Source organism: Diorhabda sublineata, chromosome 10 (genome assembly GCF_026230105.1).
Source record: "Diorhabda sublineata isolate icDioSubl1.1 chromosome 10, icDioSubl1.1, whole genome shotgun sequence".
In the NCBI taxonomy this organism is placed as follows: domain Eukaryota; kingdom Metazoa; phylum Arthropoda; class Insecta; order Coleoptera; family Chrysomelidae; genus Diorhabda; species Diorhabda sublineata.
Window position 1 is genome coordinate 11,986,407 of NC_079483.1, and position 23,719 is coordinate 12,010,125.

The 23,719-nt window shown below is 33.4% G+C and overlaps 1 protein-coding gene across 3 annotated transcripts in view; it reads right to left on the bottom strand.

Annotated features, from left to right (window-relative positions):
- Positions 1 to 23,719, bottom strand: part of LOC130449535 (PHD finger protein rhinoceros) — a 35,702-nt gene continuing 11,983 nt past the window's right edge. For 2 of the 3 annotated variants that reach the window (XM_056787417.1, XM_056787418.1), the window contains exons 8-15: positions 17,384 to 21,941; positions 14,352 to 14,919; positions 12,223 to 12,545; positions 11,122 to 11,366; positions 10,407 to 10,648; positions 8,917 to 9,322; positions 8,363 to 8,838; positions 1 to 7,659 (exon numbers count right to left, since the gene is read on the bottom strand). In XM_056787417.1, the coding sequence (XP_056643395.1) occupies positions 7,117 to 7,659; positions 8,363 to 8,838; positions 8,917 to 9,322; positions 10,407 to 10,648; positions 11,122 to 11,366; positions 12,223 to 12,545; positions 14,352 to 14,919; positions 17,384 to 21,941 (7,361 nt within the window). In that variant the 3' untranslated portion in view covers positions 1 to 7,116. The remainder of the gene's footprint in view (positions 7,660 to 8,362; positions 8,839 to 8,916; positions 9,323 to 10,406; positions 10,649 to 11,121; positions 11,367 to 12,222; positions 12,546 to 14,351; positions 14,920 to 17,383; positions 21,942 to 23,719) is intronic. The other variant, XM_056787419.1, reaches the window with a different exon arrangement.

The following is a 23,719-nucleotide window of genomic DNA, read 5'->3' on the forward strand; positions in this document are numbered from 1 at the left end:
AAAAAAGTACTTTTAATCCGTTCACTACATAAATAAATAAATAACAAAAAATATATTTTAAACATTTGTAAATTAAAATTATATAAAATAGTTTTATAATTATTCGACTTCCGTCCATGATTTTAGAATAAAACTTGAAGAATCAATTAAGAAAGACCACATTGTTGTTTTTATACATTTGTGTACTGACAATCGTTAAATATTTTAAAAATACAGGAATTAGTGAAAGTGTGGATACAATAATAACTCTTTTACCTCGAAAAACGTGAATAAAATTCAGATTAATGACTTAAAAAAAAAAGATTTGGCGTACGGCAGTGTCACCTAATGCAAAGTTAAAATTAGTTATTTTGAAATAAAATTTTTAATTCATTTTCAATTACCCAGGTATTACTTTAGATAATTAATACATTTAAAAGTTTACACATGTGAATAGTTCTAAATATTCTTTTTAATTTCTATTTTTAATAAGATCTGGGTTAAAATAAAATAAGGTGAATGAAGAGTCGAATAACGTTGAAACTATAGTTCCTGACAAAGATCGAACTCAAAAAGGTGAAGCCCGGAAAAAATGGAATTGAATGGAAAAGGATTTAGACTTTGCAAGCCGCCAGAAATTTTTAGGACTAAATCCCAAGGTTCTCCTAAGAATTATACACACACAACATAAATAAAAAGTTATTATTATAATCGGAAATCAAAATGATTAATACAGAAATACAAAACTTTACAAATAGTAAAGACAGGAATATCCTGGAATTATATAGACAGAATAAGACGGAAATTGGATGCAGAAATGTAACAATATTATAGATAGGTAGAGAAAATGATATATAACACAATAACACTACTAATTAGAAAGAAAGAACAGATGAAAATGAGGAAATAGTATGGAAAACTGAATAAGGCAAAATACGAAACAAATACATTAGAAAACGAACAAAACAAAAATCGAAATAATAGAAAAAATATACAAAAAACAGGTAAATTATTATGGAAATAAGACATAAGAATTAGACAGATAGATGAATGAGAAAAATACACTTTCAAAAACGAAAATATAAAAAAAGAGATACTAAATAAAACATATATCAGAGTTTTTGATAAGGAAAATGGTCAGAAAAAATATACAAAAGCCTGAACACTCATCCGAGACATCGGAATGGGTGAAAGGAAATATGAATATGAATTTTTATTTTTGGAAAGTTTGATTGAAATATAATCACGAAAGTATTAAAAAATGTCGAATGCTAAGATAAGGGTGCTCTAGAGGAATAACAAATGCAATAAATTAATAAAAATAGAAAATAATCTTCATGATAGCAATATCCAAAAATGTCAGAGCCCCAATCCACATCAAATTATGTTATATTTTTCAAATGATGATTAACAATGAAATAATCCAATCTAAAAATCTAATCTCACAGGTAAAGGTAGTCATAAAAATGCTTCTATGGTTCTATAGATATGAAGAGGAATAGCCTTTCAAAACACTTCACTAGTAATAGCAAAATATTTGATAAAACCCATGTGGAATATTGTCTATAAGAAGCTAGAAGATAGATTGTCATTCCATTCCATCAAATACAAAATTAAAAAAAAAATTAAAGTGTCAATAAAATATGTAACGAAGAAAGAGAACACATTGGGATCTGCAAAAGAAAAATTATAAAATATTTCGAATATGTAGACGGATAGAAGAGCTTTGTTGTATTTTCAAATGAAATTAGTGAAAAACAATGATTATGGTCTTTCAATATAGAAAAAATATAGTGTACCCGGGTCTGTCAAATCAAAGAATTGCAGTCAAAATTCCAAAACATTGGTTTTTAAAAATTGTGAATGATTGAAACAAATGATAAATTTAAAGAAAGTAGAGTCTATTATAAAATTCTTGCTCAAAATCTATCCTAACAATTTTTATATATATCAAGAATGACATCCAAAATGTTTCGAGTTTTTTAAATTTTCTATGAATATTACCAAAAGGAAATGAAAGATTAGATAGAAATAACATTATTATAAGTAGCCATTTGTATAATAAACAATGATGAAAGGAACACAAAGAAAGGTGGTAGGAAAGCATCTCTACGAAGGATAAGCCAAAATCGAAAAAGCGATGGTCATATAGCAAGCTGGTATTCTGGAAAAATGGACTCAGCACTATAAACAGCATTTTAAAAGAAATAGTGGTATTGAGCTAATAGGATATAATTTCCACAATGGCGATTTAGAACTACTAGATGTACCTGAAAATCAATAAAACGACCAGAATTGATGGACTGCATTAAGAACTGTACGGAAGCAGATTAGAGAATTTGCATGAAATAATACTAATGGCGTGGACAGAGGAAGTAATACAGGAAGATTGGAAGACAGGAGTAACATATCCGATACATAAAAAAAGCATCGGTACTCACAATCTGTACAATGTTGGAAAATTACAAACAGCGTCAAAAGACTTATGTCCTTTGGACGAATCCAATATTATTGAGATATAATTGAGGAGTTAATAGCTTCAATTATCTAGGTTCAGTGATAGCGATTATCCAAACAGTGACGCCCAATTCTGTCGAAAACTTTGAGATGACGAAGGCTATAGAGCAAAGGCTCTCAGTCTTTTATAGAACAATTCTTAGGAAACTATATGGTCCAGTAAAACAAAATAATCAGTGGAGGATACGTCATCATCAAGAACTTGTACAAGGACATAGACGTGGTCAATTACATAAGACTTGTGAGTCTGTTGTGGGTGGGTCATGTCGAATTGATGGATAGAGTTAATACCGAAAATGATCTTCAATGCCGAATTAGCCAGGAAAAGAAATGACGCAAGTTTGAAATTTAGATGCTTGGACTGCATCAAAAGTGATACCAGGATTCTTGAAATAGCAAACAGGTCGGCAACTGTGGAGAAAGACTACTGGAATTAGTTATTATAGACAGCTCAGATTTTGAAATGGATGATCGTGCTGAGGCTGATGATCATGATGATTTGTATGATAAAAAGTGTGCTTGGAAATGAAACCTCTCCGAATGATCACTTTTCGTGATAAAAATGTGTGGAAATGAATCACATAGAAGAAAGATTAACATTTGTATGCAGCAGCTAGAAATGGATTGCTTTCATGAAAAATCAGGGAAAGCGTTGGCAATAATATTACAAGGAATACAATATACAATACACAAGACGTGATAATTAGATAGGCTAGAAAAATAAGTAAAGGATGGCAGAGACACACAATCTGGCTACAAAAATTTTGAGAAGGTATTTAACTGAATAAAAGATGCCATTCAATGAATACTAAAAAAAGGATAACATTAAGCATAAAATTAAGACAACTAAGTAGAGTGCATTACTTTTTCAATGCTATAGTAAAATATTTGGTAAGTGAACATTAATAAAAACAAAACTGAATGTTTTTATAGTATTAACATATTTGGAAAATAACTATCAACAAGGTTAAGAAAACAAAGACATTAATCATAAGCATAGAAAACAAAAAAAAATATGGAAAATATATTAAAACGAACTAGTTTATGAATACACCAAAGTGAACTCCTAATATGTATTCCCTCTTCTGGGAAACTATAACCAGAGTAGGTCTGCTGAATGTATCAACCTAAGTGTCAACAAACACCTAAAGACGCTTGATCAGCAGATTTTGCAGGTTTTGTTGCACAGAGGACGAAACCTTATCCACATTCTCTCAAAGTGTGGAACTCCAGAGCACTACACCTGACAGCGAAAGAAATAGAAAACGAAGATCTCTGGCAATTAAAGCTATCCCACATTCTAGACTTTTTAAATGGAGTGGGATTAATGGATCAGGTGTAAACACTGGGTTCTCCAGTATCACAGCAAGAAAGGGGGACACAATAGATCCTTTGGGTCGCAGGGTATATGAGATCCCAAATCCATACATACATACAATATGCATTTCGAACTTTTGAATACTTACATATTTATAATCATCATAATTCTTGAATAACTAATTCCCCGATGATGAATAAGTAAGTATTCGAAACTTCGGAATACATATTAAACAGAGTACACTTGATTTGCTATATATTCATTACATGTAAAAAAAAGAGATGGCATTAAAAATAAAAACAAGAAAATAAGAAATGTTGAAAGACCGACAAAAATATACAGTAATGGATACTAACAAGTGTAATTCAGGGTGTCATATACCCTGTAACCCAAATGATCTATCGTGTCCCCAATGACTAAAAATAGATCTCGATTAAATCTAACACACATTTGATGGAAAATAGATAGTGGAGGTGTCCAGACATAAATTAAACATAGAATCATTAAAGATAAAATAGAGAAAGGATAATAAAAGTGGAGAGTAAAAAGGAAACGTGAAAAAATAACGCAGCACCCTATGCATAATGGTAAAACCTACACTTGATACAGAAGTTATTAATATAACGTGAATTTTTGAAACTTCAAAGTGACAACAAAAATTATGTATTTTTTATTTTTTGAATTTACATCTTTTTGGACCGGAAGTTACGTCGAGAAAGTAAAAACACCTTGAGAAGCGCTCCATTAAAACTAATTTACATTTCACTGGTCAGTACACTATATTTTTTCCACCTAGATTGTTTATTGTATTTATTATAATTCATATTGATTTGTTTGTTAAAAATATTTTTAAAACTTTGATAATTCGTTTTTTAAAATTGACTGGCTCACTAAATAAAATTTTAGTGAAATATACTATCAGTACTTGTTTTACAAGTAGTAGTAAGTTTAACATAAAAGCTCCGAATTACTTGGTTTTAAAAGTTTTTCATATAAAATTGATGAGATCTTTTTTGTGGGAAAACAATATTTAATAGAGTTAAACTAAAATCGAAATGATTTAAAGTTACCTTTCAAAATTGACGTTATATCTTCATATGTATCCACACATTCAAAATATCCTGCATAAAACAAACTCTCACTAAAAAAGAAGACGATTTTTACAATATAATAATCATAATAATAAAAAACCAATGGCTCTCATAACAACAATATCATCCATAATAAAATTGCACGCAAGCCATTTGCCCTGTACAATATATATTTATAAATAATATTTTTTCGCGTATCAATTGTCTCGAAAAAAATCCATCTCGAAAAACTTTTGTAATTTTCTAAAGTAAGAAATTTTAATTTTTTGCGTGTCTTCCCATTTGAGCTTTTTATAAATCAAATAAAAGTTGTTTATATTTTCATTCATCAAATCATCAATATATTTATATCTTGTGTAAAATAAAATTGATAAACTATCTCGTTCCTTCCTTCAGTTGTGACGAATCTTTTATTTATTTAATAATTATTATCATCATTTTCTCTCTATTATTTTTGTTCTCGTTTCCCCGAATCTATTACTTGTTCATTGATCTCGGATGTAACTGTATTTATTTCCTAGTGACATAAAAATGAAGAAAACATCATTTTGTTCAAAAAAAGAAATTAATTTCTGAAAATCGGTTGAGTTGATTAATTTTTTTCTTTGATAGATAATTGAAGGTCAGTTTTTTTTCGAATTCTATTACCTTTCTATTCCTATTCTTAGTAGATATTTTGTTTTGTATCAATTTATTTTATTACAGAAGGACTATCTCTTTGCTTTATCCTTTCGTCATATTCTGAAGCCTTCTGATCTCTCTGATTAACACTATTGCTGTATTATTTTATCAAAATGTGACAAACTGTCCACGTCAAAAACTATTTTAATTTATCCAACATTTTTCATTTACATGAAATATACGGATAAATAAAATGGAAAAATGACTACCTACCATAACAGTGAACTTGCATATGTAATTGAAGCCAAACAGAACCTGAAAAATTACGAAAATATCCTCCACAAAATTGCAAAACAGAAAAACCGAAAAATATTTTCTACTTTGATGCAAAAAAGTTGTAATCTACATTTCTGAATTTCAAATAATCCCAAATAAAATTTACAAATAGTCGCTTGCAGCTGGAATATCAAAATTTAATTAAGGTGTAATATTTTTTTTTTACTTTTCTAACGTTATTTTAAACAGGTAATGATAAATGCAATATTTAAAAGTTATTATTTCAAAAGTTTCTTGAGACAGATTGTTTTTTCAAAACAATCTGTATAATGACGAATCATTTCTTTTTTTTTCTCTAATAACGAGTTCTACCTATCAAAAAACTTGTCAACACGAGTTAATAATCATTTTAAATGAAATTTTATATAAATTAGTTTAGTCACTATTATGTATATTCACAATTACATTAACTTACAATATGTACAAAAATAATATTACGGTGTTGCCATAATTGACTTTGTACAATGAATATCACATACTGGAAACGGTGTCGACAGTTTTCCCATTTTTGGATCTCTTTTTCTCGCTTACATAGTTTTTATAACATGTAATAAAAATGATTAAAATATATCAAAATTCAACGATACTACGGAAGCGTTCGACAGGATTGATAATGAGATCTTGATTAAAAAATTGAACCACTTGGCTTCTCAACAAGTCTAATTAAATTTTACAAAGACAACAACTTGTCTCTCCCAACAGTAATCATCAGAGATGAAATACCTTATCAAGTCAGATGTACCTCAAGTCTCTAACATAGAATCATAATTATTTTTATTATTCATTAATAATGATCTGAAGGTTTTTGTATCAAATATTTCCTTTGAATAAATTTAATATTTATTTATAGTTAATCAACTATAATTTGTTAAATGATCAATTTAGTATATTTGTAAAAAATTTGTATATCAGAGATATAATAAAATTAAATAACGATCAATATTTTGTAGTTGATCAACCATAAAAATGAGCAAAATCAATTAAATGTAGTTAATAAACAAATAGAGATCCCTCAATAATAAACTGTCGACGTTAATTTATCCACGTATGTGTCCTTCGCTTAGCCTACACATTCACTAGTCAGCTTAACAACGTGGATTTAAACATGTGAATAGCAGCTAGCATCTCATCGGACTGTACAAATAATTCGCAATTATTTAATCTCTCTATTTCTGCCTTCACACTGGTCACTATCATATCCAACCAATATTACATATATTACACAATTTCGACATAAATAAATTTACACGATTATCATCTAACTTCGCAGTCTTTATTGACGGCTAATACCGGAAGGGCGGGGTCTAATGGGGATGGGGAGGATTTGGCGGCAGGTTCCGTTTCTTTATGAGGCGTTGGTTCGGGATCGGCGGGTGGAGGTTGGCCCGGTTGTACCGCCCTCTCCTCTTCTTTTTCGGTGTTCTGGACGGGAGGTTTCATCACATACCCGGAACCTTCTTGACATCTAGACAGTTTTAATTTTATAGGAATTAATTTAACCGGCGGTAATTTATCGTCCGATTGTATTGAAGGTTTATCCGGAATATCTTTATTACCAGATTCCGGTTTTATATCGTCCAATTCACCACTCGTCCGTTTATCACTCTCACTATCACTCTTTTTACCAAACCGAATAATCAGTTTTGTAGGATTTTCACTAGCGTTGGCAATTATTTGTACTTCGGACTTGAGCTTTTTCTTTTTTTTCTTCTCGCTCTTATCCTTTTTGTGCTTGATTTTTAGATCTTTGATCATCATTTTTCTAAACTTCATACTCTCTCGTTTCAAATCTTCCACCTGAAAAGCGATTTATATGTTACCAAATATTACATTTCATACATAAAAAAATATGATCAAAATAAAAAATTGAAATATTTAAACATGGATTTAATTTTGAAAATCAATATTTACTAACAGAATAATTAGTACTTTCACTCTGAATACGCTGTTTACACCACCACTCATGTTTACACTGCCTGACACACCTTTCGATAACCAAGTTATCGTCGTCAGAAACTGAAGATAACCTGTCAGTCTTTGAAGACGATAACTTGATTATCGAAACGCGCGTCAGTGTAATTGTGTGTGTTGGTATAGTGGTGGTGTAAAAAGTATATTCAGAGTGAAAGTACTAATTAGAAAAAAAAAATGTGAGAAAAATTAATAGATGTGAGGGCTAAAAACGTCCATATTAATTATGGTGTACATACTCTAATAAGCTGGAGTAAATAAAGAAGAATGACATAAAGCAAGAGTAAATACAATATTTATACAAGGAAGATGAATGACAATGAAAAATAGCAAAGGCAAATCATAGCTGGAAAGAAATCAGAGGTAACAGAAGACACCGGGTGCACACTGTCTCAATAAACCACATTGTATTATTTTGTATACTACAAATATATCACTTTCTACTAGTATACTTAAAAATTCATTATTTATCAAGTTTAAAGAAACAAAAAAGCTAATAATTAATAAATAAGAGGTGAAAAACACTTACAGATGGTTTGTTAGGTGTAGCAACTAATCGCTTCTTAGGCGGTCTTATCCTATCTCTTCGATCGGGTGGATGGTCTAATCCACCCACAATACTATTGGTATTATTGCCTATTTTAATTTTGAGCTTCGGCGTAACCTGCTGTTGGAATGGTTGTTGTGAAGACGGCCTCATTGGTCTTCCTCTTCGTTTATTAGCTAAAGATGAATCGAAACTGGCATTGTTGGTACCTGATGAGCCAACACTTCGTCTTCTTTCAAGATGTCCCTCGCTGTCAATTAAATCCAATTGACGAAGTTCTCGAGAGAGAGGACGCGACTTTGATTCTTTACGGAGGTGTTTGGAATCGAGCAAATCATCCGAATCCGTCCTATAGTCACGGTAATCTTCTTTTGTGGGAATGCTGGTCATAGAAGCGACTGCCTTAGGAATTGTTATAATAGTTCTGTTGACAGGAGGCGCTGCTGGTGCTGTAAAACCTACAGAAGTATATTCAACTTAATATTGTAGGGGTTAGGTGAACAAAATTATCAATACTTATACACAAAGACATCTACCTGTATTGCTTGTAGGATCATCCATATTCATATCCTGTGTCCAATACTGCCTCAACAGTTCCTTCTTTCTCATTCTCCTTAAACTTGACGGGACTCCTCCACCTCCAGAAGAGATGCTTCCGATTCCGGTAACACCACTATTGATGATTGCATTATTGACAGCTGAATTAACAGAAACAGGTGTCGAACTATCGTGAACGGGAGGTGGTAAAGGCGGAAGTGGCGCGACAGTTGATGTATAATTAGCAATGGGTCCTTTTATTTTAACTTTCAATTGATTACGTGAGTCCGAAAGGGAAACTTTAATATTGTTTGAGGATTCTGACGGTGGTATTGGAGGTTCAATGGGTTTCTTGGCTAGAGCAGTATGAAGTTCCTTTTCAAAGTCTTCATCTATATCCTGCACCTGTTTCAACAAATAAAATTTTAATATTAAACGTATAAAATGAAATAAATATTACTGTATTTACTATAAATACTGTAGTTATGAAAACAATTTTATTTTTGAGGACTTTCAAGGATAATCCTTGAATTAATCTATTTCTTAATAAAGTTTGGAGCAAAACCTATTTTTTAAGATAAGATATTGAAAACTGTATGTTTCGATTGGCATCAGTTAACTAACCAAAGTGTAACTAGTTGAAAATTAAAAAAAAAAGATATGCTCAATAATATTAATGATAGAGAGATGTAGAATAAAAAAGAAAGATGATGGTTTTGACAGAGTTTGACATGCCAACCTTCTAAATAGATTAAGATAGTACGGATTGTCGTCCTCGCAGGCTTAGTAGCTTTCTCATAGATCGATCCATCCAGATTGCTATTGATGGACATGGACAGAAAGGTTTTAGGTTAACGCTGGTGTTCCCCGAGGATACATCTTGTTACCTACTCTCTTTCTCCTGTACATTAACCATCTACTCGACAAAATTGGAAATCTGATCTATAGCATCGTCTACAAAACACACTGGGGTCGTTCTAATCAACTGCCTCTATGAACACGACTAACTCTAACAAGATTAATCTATCTTTGGAATATTGCTCGCACATTTAGAGCTCGACTCCCAAGCATACTCTGAAGATGCTCGAGACAATACAGAAGAGAGCAATTCGAATTTTAAGCGATCCAAAATTGACCAAAGAGATGGACAGCTAAGAGCATAGATAAAAGGTTGGCAACCTGATTCTGTTTGACCGATTCTACCACGGCAAATGCTCTTCCGAGCTGTCCAACATAATCCTGCCTATAGCAGCTTTTTGCAAGACCTACTTGACAAGCAGACAAGGCTCATGAACAGAGTTTGCCTGTAGACACCCAGAACTTCAATTTATCGGGTCTCATTTCTTTGAAGAAGCGCAAGTGTGGGGAATCAACCACAGGCATCTCCACACGTCAGGCACCATCGAATTACTCGAGTGAAAAAGAGTTTACCCTCTTGAGCTTGCTTTTTACATAAAAAACCTGTTTTAAATTAATAAATCAGCTTTACCTGTGTCTCTGCTGTGCCGCTTGCAAAGGCACTTAGTAGATTCTGTTCATTATAAGTTTGTTGATCGAAGTTGGCACTGTAAGTTCGCATGTCGACTGGTCCAGGTAGAGGGGGTGTAACATCTGGAAAAGCTCGCGTTGAATCATTGTTGGAATTAACGAGAGATATGTCAGTCTTCGATCGACTATCTTCAATTGGGGTTGGCGGTCGCAATTCCCTTAGGTCAGTGTTATAACTCCTACCTAAAAACGGGAAATAAAAACAAGTATTAGAAATAGTTACAGATTATTTTTGGATGGGTATTTACATCAACTATGGTTGTTATGACTTGTATGTATTAAGAGAATATTCTTCTAATATAAAATGATAGATTTATGTTTTTAGTTTTTAATAGATTAAAAGTTGTTTATTTAATTTAGCCCAACTTTCACATTTTCGATATATATAAAAAAAATCTATTTTTATTGAAATTTGTTAATGTCTTTTATTATAAATAATAATGGAGTATGCCACGTCATCACTAACTCCAGGAAAAAGTTACCTGATAATCTTTTCGGTAAAAGAGAGGTTAGAGAAACGTTGGAATGATTGTACATACTACTATGTAAAAAGAGAAATTTTTGTCTTACATATTTGTTGTTATTGAACATCATGTGTTTTATATTGAACAAATTTTCATTCTATAATTACAATAACAATGCATTGAAAAAATTACCTTTATGTGATGTTTGTGATGGACTAGAAAATTTGGGCGATCGAGGAGAATTCCTAGTTGAAGAAAAGGGTTCGTATTTTCTTTCATGGAGATCTAAGGACTTTCTTCGCTCTCTCATGGACTTTAAGTCCGCCATGTTATCATTGGATATATCATCATCGAAGTCTAAATCATACACCGTGCCAACTAGTTTATTGTGAATGGTACCAGCGCTCACAAAGTCAAAGTCACTGTGGTGGTTGCCCCTGTTAAATTATTAAAACAATGTTAAAAAAGAGAAAAATATATTTTTATATATAGCTAATAGCTAATATTCAAACAATTAGAAGATTAATTAATTCTTTGGAAAAAAGGATAGGAGTATTCCTGAAAACAAGGACAATTTCAAATCGTTTTTAACTTCATAATTTTAGTCGAAATAATTATTACCTTATAATTCATATTTAGCATTACTTTCAGTGAAGCATACCGAAATAGTACATATTACTATGTTTTGCTGTAAAATTCGCTGTTATATTTAAAGCTAGACGGTCAAACATGTAGCCAGCGCCCTCTATAAGAGCCAATATATAAAAATATATTAATACATTATTTAATAACAATTGTTATTGGTTAGAAATTTACAAAACTAGTAGACCAGTTTTCAAATCATTGCGTCTTCAGTACAAGTATGGTAACTAGTTTTAGGATCGAAATTGTAATAATCAACGTTTAATAACTTACTAATAAACAAAAAATAAAACACGCGTGCCTAATCTCTAGGAGCAGCGTAGCCCTGCCAAAAGCGACTAGGCATTGGAGAGCTGCTCCGAGGAAAAACAAATTTAACTCTTGAATTCAAAAACGACTCGTCTGGGTTTTTGTAAGTAAGAAATAGTAGGGGGTATCATGATCAGTGTGGAAGGTAGAAGTATATAGATATGTTGGTTCTTCCTGAATCGTGCTACCATGTATATCGAAGAGGATCAAGTTAATAGCATGCTGTTAAGACAAAAAGGAGGTTATAAAAGCAAGGTGACTTTGAATTCGCTGGGTCAGACATCGGCCAGTAAGGGATTAAAGAAAGGGCACATGGCGTGATCGCCACAAAACTAAACTTACCTTCCTCTGCTTCTACCTCGTCCTCTTCCTCGTAAGGCACCTGCTCCCCTATTAATACCACTTTTATTTGGAGCGCGCTTATGATCAGCTTTACCCCTTCCGGGACCACTTTGTTTAAGAGCAGTCTCTTGTCTCGGACTTTTTCCTGGACTTTTGGCAGGCGATTTGTTCATCATTTGAGAACTGACTCTAGCAGAAGTTCTTGTTGGTTTACTAGGCGATTTCTTACCAGTCGAACTATTAGATTTTAAGGATGTGCTAGGAGAAGGTAACGTGCTATTTGCTGTTGGAGTACTGTTGCTCAGAGCCGGTGATGGAACAATCTATACAAAATATGTAAGTAAATATGATATTCAAATATTTCTCTTTTTTTAAAACAAAATCAATATAGCAATAACAGTAATGTGATGTTTTTAATAGTAGTCTCTATTGAAGATCATTTCAAAAAAAACTCGACCACAGAATTTTTTACTCCTCAGTTGATTCTTATTTTACTCTAAAACCTAAATACATAAAACTAACATTGTTTTTTATTTATAGATTTATTTTTAGTTCAATTTTATCAAATTTCGAAATTAGTTTTTAGTAACTATGGGATGCGGACTCACAGGTTGCTTTCATGGGATCCTCATGGATAGCTTGAATTCCTTTATCAACTATGAAGGTGTCTTTAATAGTGCTAACATTAGTTTCATTACTCCTAAATACTGTCGCAGGAAGTACAAATTTTATAGGCTGTATCAGCATTTTTAATAATTTCTAAATTATCTCTCAGTTAGATATGAGTTTAATTGATTGTAATATGTAGCAAGAGTAATGCTAATTTCATTTAACATATTACTAGATCTCAGATTTCATTAAATGCTAGGCAAAGATTCAAAAATATTGTGCCTGCAATGTGGTGATTTGTCTTGAACTTCTGAAGGTTGTAGTGATCGGGAAAGATGTGCCTGATTCCATAGGTTTTGCATTTCTCAAAAACGAGGAGCCCTGGTAAATTAACATTCTTGGCGTTTGCAGGCGAACTCGAAGATCCTGAGCCTGCCGAGTAGATCTTGCGAATACTGCTCTAGGTAAGATTATGTTGGAGGAGCATTTGCAATTACAGTCAGGTCTGTGACTTTTCTTCTATGCTCTAGGATGTTCAACTTCCTGGTCAACTTTGGATCACTTAAGAGTCGATTAGATCTTTTCTGTAGAAAATCAAGCATCCTCAGAGTATGCTTGAAAGCAGAGTACCAGATTTAATCTAAGGATGGACGTATCTGGGCCATGTAAAAGATTAGAAAATGTTGCGGAATACACAGATTTCTAATAGGTTTTAAGATTATTATTATTTCTGATTTTTCAAACTCTTTTTGCGCATATTGTAGTCTTGTGATGAAATTATCCTTGGAAACTTAAAAGGTTCTATCAATTTTCCAAATGGTTGGTTGTGTGGTTGTTACATTAAAATGGTGAGTGATTGAAATGTGTTCTAGAAGGAAATTCCACATAAAAAGATAACAGGATAAAGAGAATGATAACTTATGAGAAATATAATAGATATAAAACAAGTTTTGCAGTTTTGCAAAGATTTTTAACGAATTTGACAGTACTCATAAAAAAGTGAGTTAAAAGAAGAATATGATCAAAGAAGAAAAGCTGAGAATCGTGGAGACCAGTGCTAACACCTCAAATTAAACTTTATAATGAATTGTAATAATTTATAGAAAGTACATCAGAGATAAAATATATGAGACAGATAGAAGCGACAATATGCAAAATAATAATTGGTTTGGACATAATCCGTAGTACCACAATATTTAGTTTTCTCGTTAACCAAAACTGCTGGATCTTAAAATTAAGTTAAGACTGATATAACTAAGTGCTATCGAGATATAAAATCCTATTACTGCTTGCTCAAGAAGCTGAAACAAAGACTACTAAGAAGAAATTGGATTTAACCAATTTTATCGAAAATGGATTATTTTCAACAAGCCAAGCAGATTTATTTAAAAAATTCTTTTATAGTATCTCAAAAAAAATTTATTTGTTTAAAATAAAATTGAGTATTAACAGTTATTGTTAGTTTATGGGTATGTTGGTGGTTGGAGTATATTTTATTAGATTTAATGAAAATACTGTACCTCTTCAGCAGATGTGGTAGGTGTTAAAGAAGGTGGTACCACAGTCTCCAAATTGGGTTGTCCCAACAGATGTTCTTCCAGTTGTTGTTCGATCGGCTTAGGTTCGACAGTAGAAGGAGGCATATTAACCATTGCAGCAGTAAATGCCATATTATGTTGAGAAGACGTAAACGCGGCTGTACATGTCGATGAATAGGTAACTGAAGATTCTTCCACGGGTTTTGTAGTCGACATAGGCGGCATGGAATGAGATGAAGCTGGAAAAGGAGCACCAAAAGCAGGTGGATGGTACATCGGAGCAGGTCCAGTAGGTGGAAAAGGTAATTGAGTATTAAGATTAGGTGGTGGAAATAAGCTAACAGGATATCCATCTGGAACAGAATAACCACCAAAGTTGTCTAAAGGATTTGGTGGATAAGGAGGTGGAGCTTGATTGGCTAGGAATGATGTCGCCATATCCAACGTTGCATGATTGACTATTCGCATATCTGGGAGACGTGATTCATCTTCATCTCGACGAGAGCTTGACGACGACGATGAAGAGCTTGAAGACGACCTTGAAACAGATCTAAATATGGACATAGTGCCGTTAATAATGAAAATCAAAATAAAATAATTAACCCGAGTTGTTAAGGGTTCATTGTTAAAATCAAATTTAAAATATTTGTAAATATAAACTCAAAGCAAAATTAAAATGTAAAATTGAACTTATCCTAAAAAATTCTCCAATAATATTTTCAAATGACGTGATATTTCAGTTTTTAGTATTAGTTGATACCGCAGCTCAAAATGTATTACGGTATGCTATGACCTTGACTTACATTCAATCACGATAGATAATTTAATAAAATATTGAGAATACAATAAATGATTTTGAATGAATAGAGAAAATAAAATTAGACACTGGATTGTTGACAAGACGATGATTTAGGTCACCACCAATTATTTTGTTTCGTTTGGCAAAAATATCGTTTGTTTTTCCATGGATCAATTATTTTTCTTTCAGTCTACCATTAGCTCACGCTACACATGGTTTGGTGACAAATATTCATTACACTTTCACTCTAAGGTATGGGAAAACGATTTTTTTCGTCTAAGTTTGCCTATGTATTGAACTGGGAACTTACCACCGTATAAAACCATTAAAGTGTCAACAACAGGTCTAATTTTACTGTCACTTTGGACAAGTATAAATTAATATGATACAATAAAGAAGTTGTCAGTAGCCCAAAGACAAACTCAATTTACCTAAAGTTAATCTATTAAATACCATAGTGAGAAACGCAATTTTTGGAAAATTTTCATAATAGTGGTTTGAAATGTGGGAAACAATCTCCAACATTTATAGATACAAAATCCTAGTGGCAAAAATACGCCTGCTAGAACTTGCAGTAAATTATTTACCAAAAACAAGTAATTTCGAGAACATTCCAGTATTGCTGAGTGAGAAAAAGAATTGGAATAGGAATATATGACACACTTTATTGATGGTATAATGATGCTTAAAAAAATGGAAAAAACGGGGATAGGTGTACATGGGCCAAGCTCCAAATATTTATATGCAGAAGATGCACAATTCGATTTCAACATGAACAATCGAAAAGAAATACAGCAACTTTATTGGTCAAGTAGCCATAAGAATGATCAACTCAAATAATCAAGTCAAAGTTGGTCATGGACTAGTAAAACAATATCAACTAGGTGTTCATAGTTCATAATTGTGGACGGCCAGGCAGCCGTTGAGCACATACGCCTGCAGATAGGCCCGTCGCGCCCCACTTGACGTTACCAGAGGCCGATGTCCTTTGAGAAATCATCAGGCGCTTTAGCTTAAACCCTGTACTGTCATTAGGCAAGTTGTGAGGTTTGCTCAGGTATTCAAGCCGCGCTCGAGTGAGTGCAGGTGGTCTGCGGTTTCGTCCTCCTCCTCCACGCACCAACGGCACTCCGGATCATCCGTGATGCCCATGGTGCGGAGATGGTGTCTTAGATGTCAGTGTCCGGTTAGAAGTCCGGTCACTAATCGGATTTCGCGCCTGTTTAATAGAAGCAGTTGTTTGGTGTCGGACACACGTGGCCCATCAATAAGGGCCTTCACTTGTGTCATGCCAGGTGTCTCTATCCATCTCTGTCGAGCCCACCTTGGGTGTAGACCGTTCAGAGATGCGATGGCAACGCTTTTGGCCACACCAGGATCGGTTCTGGACCCATCGATAGGTTCTCTGATCCCAGTCTAGCGAGTGAGTCCGTTTCGTCGTTGCCTTTGTTGACCGAGTTACTAACTAAGTGTAAAGATGATAAATCTGGGTACCAGCACATAGGAGTATACAGGGGAATTAGATTCACCTTAAAAAATGATAATAAACTGAACAGAAAGATATATCAGCTAGTTTCTCGAAATTTTCTATTGAAAATAATGAAATTTTAGTCGTTTCAAAATCAGTTTAAATAGATGATTTTATCAGAGCTTTAAATGATTCGCGACAAAGCCCTAGTGAACTTTTATTTATGTATTCAATAAAATCTGAGCTAGAATTTAACGACTTATTTTTAAAACACATATAAACCATTGCTATAAGTCGCCTTCATAAAGCCTTCCAGAGGAAGACAGACGGCTGTTTAATTGTCCATCAATTTACTCATATTACTCAAAATATTATAAATTTTAATTTGACAACATCGCTTATATACACCAAATACCATGTTAGAGAAATTTGTAGAAGAATTGAATTTGGCAGGGATAAACTTGTTCACGACAGGCGACCAAAATTCCGGGTCCAAACAAGAGATACATAGTAAATAATAAGTTTTTCCAACTTATAAGAACCACAGACAAAATCAAACTATCAATATTCTATAACTACATACAGAACATATCTGTAAAGGCATCATTGTAGGGGTTTTTGGTTCCTTAGCCTCATATCTATCTTAGTAATAATAAATGTGCAACAGTAACATTTCAAATTCTAATATGATAATAAGATACACAAATTGTGGCAAATAAGGATGGCATTAAATAAAAATATTCTTACCGTCTATTCGGCATGACCTCGCAGTCAGCCCATTTAGCTTGTGGATGAATGTTTGAATAAGGCATTGGACTATTCATAGAATCCATAGGAGTTTCACTGAGCGGTGTCTGAGATATCCTATTTCTAATTATCGGCGTCGATTTCAGTACTTCGTCATGTAGTCTAGCTTCTAGTTGAGCGGGTAAAGAATTAAATTGCTTTTTGTGTTGTTGTTGGTCGGTATTATTGTTTCCGAATTGATCTATATAATGGGGAACGACGGTATCTTGAACTATCGATGGTATCACAGAATCATTACTAATCGATGGTACAGCAGGATCTATGTTAAATCGTTGATCTACCGGATGTATGTCGGTATAATTATCGCTGGGCGGTACCCATCGTTCGTCACCTTCTACCGGCGCACTGTGAGCTGTTAGACTTTCGTTTGGTTGAACAATATCTTTAGATACATTAGGAGGAATATTATTTAAATAATTATAATCTTGTTGAGTATCTTTGTTGGTATGCGAAAATTCTTTAGCAGAGGCGAGATCACACGCTGGTAATAATTTATTAATCGGAGTTTCTTTAGCTTCCTCATTTGTAGATTCAGAAGGTATTTCTTGATGAAAAGGTATCCGTGGATCGGTTTCGCTTGTGGTAGGTTCGTCCAATTCATTACCTCCCGATTTTTTCGACAATCCCATTCTAAGTTTTTCCACCAAATTTAACGTTTCTCTAGCACTATCTTCTTTGGTATCTTCCCTTACTATAGTGTTATTGGCGTTAAAGTTCCAAGATAGAGTACTTTTAATTATATCATCATCTTTACTAATATCCATATCAAAGTTAACTAAATCCAAGAAATCAGTTGCGTCTTTAACGTGCGGTTGCGGTGAAAAAATAGAACGATTTTGTAATACTTGATTGGTTAAGCCGATTGGTTTCACGAAATTTTTCTTTTCGGCCTCGAGATCGTTAAGTAACGTTTTAGCTACATCTGGTGTTACCGTAAAAGCCTCCTGAACGACTTCCGATTGACGAAACAGATCTTTCGCTTTGTGTATCTGCAAATGATCGTCTACTATTTTGTCCGCTAACGTTATTTCATCGGTAGTTTTTATTTGTTTTGGAGTCGGGGGTTTTTTGATATCGATTTCGTTTTCTTTGGTTTCGCTATTTGACAGTTTATTAGCGAAAATGTCATCTATGCTTCTAGTTTTATTTGTTGATTTTTTATTAACTACTTTCTTGTCTTCTTTTTGTTCCAGTTTTTTGTCTATCTGTTCTTTTAATTCCTTATTGGGAGATTTTATTAAGGATTCTATTTTTATGGGTTTATCTGAGGAAATATCTGGTAATGTGGGTTTTGGAATATCTTCTTCTTTGACTTTATCTGATGTACATTTTTGCTGGAATTTATCTTCCACAATTTGCTTCGGAGATTCGACAGTTTTATTAGATTTTTCCAGTATAGTTTTTGACTTGTCCACAAAATTATTTTTGTCAGGAATTGTAAGTTTTTCAGGTGCTATAAGAGGTCTTTCAACTTTAGAAGGCTTGTCTAGTATTTTCGATAAGTCTTTCTTTACTTTTTCCGTCTTTTCAACTTTCTCCAAGTTATCTATTCTTTCCGATTTGACTTCTTTTTTCTCTGGAGTGCCAAATAGTCGTTCAAACATGGATGATTTGCTTTTTGTTACCGCACCTTCTTTGTCCGCTTTTCTCTCGAGAATCTCTTTTTCTAATGTACAAGTTTCAGATGTTTTATCATCCTTCATTTTTTTATCCGTTTTACGGACCGGAGAGAGTAATTTATCGACTGAGGTTTCCTTTTCGTCCAAACTATCTCTTGTATTTGATTTTCCCTTTCGTCCTTTCGCAATTTTAGATTCTCCTTCCACACTGACACGTTGGCTATCAGACATATCTCTATTCCTGACATTAACATCTCCGAGCCGTTCACTAGAGTTTGATGTCTTGGGACGACCTCTAGGAGCTCTTCCTCGTCCTCTAGACGATCGTGATTGCTGTTGTTCTTCTCGTTTAGAAGTCGCCGAAGGCTGCTTCTTATCGGGACTCCTTTTGATTTTGGTAGCATGTTCATTTGCGGCTCGCGATGGAGAGTCTGTTTGGGATACGGGAATTGGTGAAGGGGACGAAGGTTTCTTTGTGGGTGAAGAGGGGGGACTGGAATCGCTTGAGCTTGAGGAACCAGAGGTTGCCGCAGACCTGGCTCCCTTGTCAAGAAAGGGCAAGTCTTTGACATTGGACCGCTTATTACTCTCCGATCGCGGCTGTTGAGATGGTTTTTCATCTGACGGTTCTTCGCTATCTGAACTTGAAGAACTGGATGAATCCGATGAGCTATTTGTAGAGGAAGACGAATTACTGCTCGAATTAGTGGAAGACTTTCTTTTACTTTCTGATATTTTAGCTGGTTTTATTGGTTCGTTATCACTTTTAGTATCTGACTTTTTGCTACCATCAACTTTCTTTGTTGTTTCGAATTCTTTCTTAATTTTTTCCAAAGTTTCTTGTGATTGAGGTATTTCATTAGTTTGTGGTATCGGCTTTCCAAGTCCACTCTTTATATGTTCTGCAGCTTTCTTAGCAGCTTGTCTTTGTGGAACATATAATAATTCTTTTTCTATTTCTTTTTCTATATCAAATACTTCCAATTTATTTTCCTTTTCTTTGTCTTTTTTCTTTTCTTTGATTTCTTTCGATAGTTCTTTATCTTTGGGCTTTTCTTCTTTTACCAATTCTTTTTCTTTATCTTTTATTTGTTTCTCCCTAACTTCCATCTCTTTGACATCACTTTCTTTGCAGGCTTTCGCTTTCTGTTTGGGTTTCGCTTTTTCTTCCAATTTAATAGGAGGTTCTTCTACCGGAACAGGATGGTCTTTGGTTCTTGAAGTAGTGGTGATTTTTAGATTTTCTGTGGCCTTTTTTGCTGCTTGTCTTTGAGGAACAATGAGATCAGAAGGTACATAGTCTTTTTTCTTTGTGTCCTTTTCTTTTTTAGCCTCATCGACTTTTGATTTCTTTTTAATGTCTGCATTATTACTATTTTTATTGCATTTCGGTGGTTTTTGTATAAATTCTTTAACTGCTGCTTTTGTACGCAACCTGCTTTGAGAATCGGTAGTTGCGTTCGAAGATTTATCATCGTTTTTCCCTGAATCATCAGAACTATCAGTGTCTGAATAAATAGACGACATAGAGTTTGCGGCAGTTTTGTGATTGTCATCTTTGTGTAATGATGTAATAGGTATCATAAGGTCGTCGCTATCGCTAGCTGATTCGCCTAATTCTTTATCCATTTGACTTAACCTCGATCTAGAAAATTGTCCCCAGTCTTTTTTCGAAGGTTCTATATCCTCTTCACTGCTAGTATCCACAATACTTTTTAACATACTGTGTTTCTTTCGACGCTTGTGATCCACAACTTTACTGACGTTATTATGTTTCCTAGGTATCTTTTTCGTTGAATTAGATGCCGAAGGTTTTTCATCGTCAGTATCAGTATGTAATCTATTTTCTTTATTATCTTTAGGTTTTTCATCACTACTGCTCGGTTCTGACATACTGCTACTATACAGACTAACGCTTCTGCGTTTGGAAGATCCGTTGAAGTACACTTTTTTATAAGGATTATTTTTAACATCTTTGAACAAGCCGTTAACTTCAATTTTAGATTCATCGCCAGAATGACCGGGAGATTTACCCGCTATTCTTGCTAATATAGTTTCAAAATCATCCGTATGATCTTCAGCTTCATTGTGTGAATAGAGCCTATCGTAAATTGACGGACCATGATTAGCCTCGATGACTGCTTCGATCACGGAAGGAGGTAATGTCGGTGGCGATTCTAGAACTGCTGCTTGTTTATGGAACGTTTGCTCCCTCATACGGAAAAAGCTTCTAGAAAGTTTTTCTCGTCTGCTAACCATATAACATAAATTTCTCACCCTTTCGAGATCTTGCCTCAACTGAACAAACATCTTCATCTTTTCTACATCGGCCTGTTCTCTTTTATGGGATAGTACATCTACATCTTCGGATTTCGGAGGTAGTAATGGTTTATTAAAACCGGCTTTTCTCTTTAATTTCCAATAGTTATAGATATATATTAATGCATCGTTGTCTAGGGTGAATGTTATAGATATATCTTTGATAGAAACGTGCTTGAAAAATTCCGCTTCTATTTCTTGTAAACGGATCGCTCGAGCCTGATTTTTTTCTTCAGAAGTCATATCTTTTCGTTTTTTTCTCTTACAGTCGTCATCTTCCGATCCCGAACATATACTTTTTTCTTTTTTACTAGATTTACTGTGTTTTTCGCAATAGGATCTAAGTTTTACGCCGTCATCGGCATTTTCGTCTTCGATTATGGCTCTCATTTCGAGGCCGTGTTTAAATGCGCATGTTACATGATAAGCGGTTTTACAAGTCTTTACCGAACACTGTATACAAGCACCAACTCGTTCTCGACAAAGAACGCATATGAGAGCCCATCGACTTTGCGGAATGCTGGAAACTTTCGTTATTGGTTCCATTTTTTCTACGCATCCTGAAAAAACAATAAGTAATTGAATTAGAACAGTACCAGAAAATATCTATCCAAAAATGTGTAACATTATTATTCATATTCAATAAACTGAGTACTGTACTCGTTGGATCTCAAGAATATTAAGAACACACTATCCCTGCAAATGCTCTCTTAAATACTAATCTTATTGTATGCAAGAGCTATAATTAATTATATTTGTAGTCGTTAGAGTCACATTAATTTAAAATAAAAGTAAGTAATTTGATACGTTAATGGGACATTTGAAATCGCTTAAATATGACGTTGGTTCCCATTAGGAGCGGTCAGTGTACAATAAATCTCAACAAATAAAATAGTAACTAAAAGTTAAATAGGTAGATTTATGATTCTTCACAGTCATATTAATATAAAACAAAAATTAGGTAATCTGAGACGATACATTATTGGAGGGTAAAATAAGGGTCACATTGTATCACTTAATATATGAATAACAGATCCTAATGATTCCCCTCGGGAGTGACGAGATAATTAACGGCATCCAAAAAGGACAATAAGGAGTCTGCAAATATACTGATTTTTTTTTAAATTTAGAAAATATTAGTGATCCGGGTAGTAGAGCATGTAATCAGTTTACAGAAAGCTTACGATAAAGTACCCATTACGAAATTAGAGGAAGCACTCCAAGAAACAGTATAAATCAAAACCTTCTGAAAGCCATTCATAATCAATATACTACGGTGTCCGTTATTTCCTAAATTGGATTTTGTTCTGCAAACGCCCCTAAAATTTTTAGGTTATGACCTAAAAAAATATAACGGACCGAAACCAGCCCGTAATATTCACAATAATGACTTTTGGCGGTTAACTTTTTTCCACTGTAACAAATGTAGCTAAAAATACTCAACAGCTATTTCTTATAGGAAATTTAACGCTCTACAATAAAGAACTAAATGCTTTTTTTGATCAAATTTACCGTTTAAAAGTTATTCAACAATAAAATTGTATTCATTGTTAAATTCATGTTTTTTTTTAAATTTCCTCCATAATTTTTATTTATATCAAACAAAATACACACAGATAAATGATAAAATAAATACATTCAAAATTTGGTTCAAACATAATAGTTATTTATGTAACAAGTGCAAAAAGTAACTTATTGCACGAGTTGCATACAATATTCTTTCTAAGTTCATGAAAAAATTGTTTTATTTAGGTATAGAAAATATTTTATAATAAATGGGTTAACATTGAAAAGGTAAGTAACTAGTAATTAGGAATAATTCAACTTGAATATCATTTGTCCCATTAATATTAAAACTAAATGTACAATTTTTGCGATTTTCAATATTAATATTTTTTAGTGAATTATTTTTTAATTCTACTCCTTGATTTGTGACTTCTCTAAATGTACTAGTACTTAGTATCTGTACATTATCATTTTCTTCAGCTTGAATTATTTGTTTTGCAACATTGAGTTTTTTTGCAAGATATTGTCCTACGTGTCCTTCCGCTACTGTCGAAGATTTCCATCCGCCATGTCGTTTGAGCTCTAATATATCTGGTCTAGTATCTGCAAGAAGTGTTGCTGATGAACTCATGAAGCAGTGACCTGTGTGTAGCTCAGGATTCTTCAAATTCACAAATTTTGTAATTTCATACGAAATGTTATAAATGCCTTTACACCAATAGCTTGGACATTTCGGTAATTGATAAAAAATGTGGAATATAACTGGGATGTAATTTTGTGTATTTACGGTATAAAGAGATCACATTTAATCCTTCTTTAACCTTCTATGTCT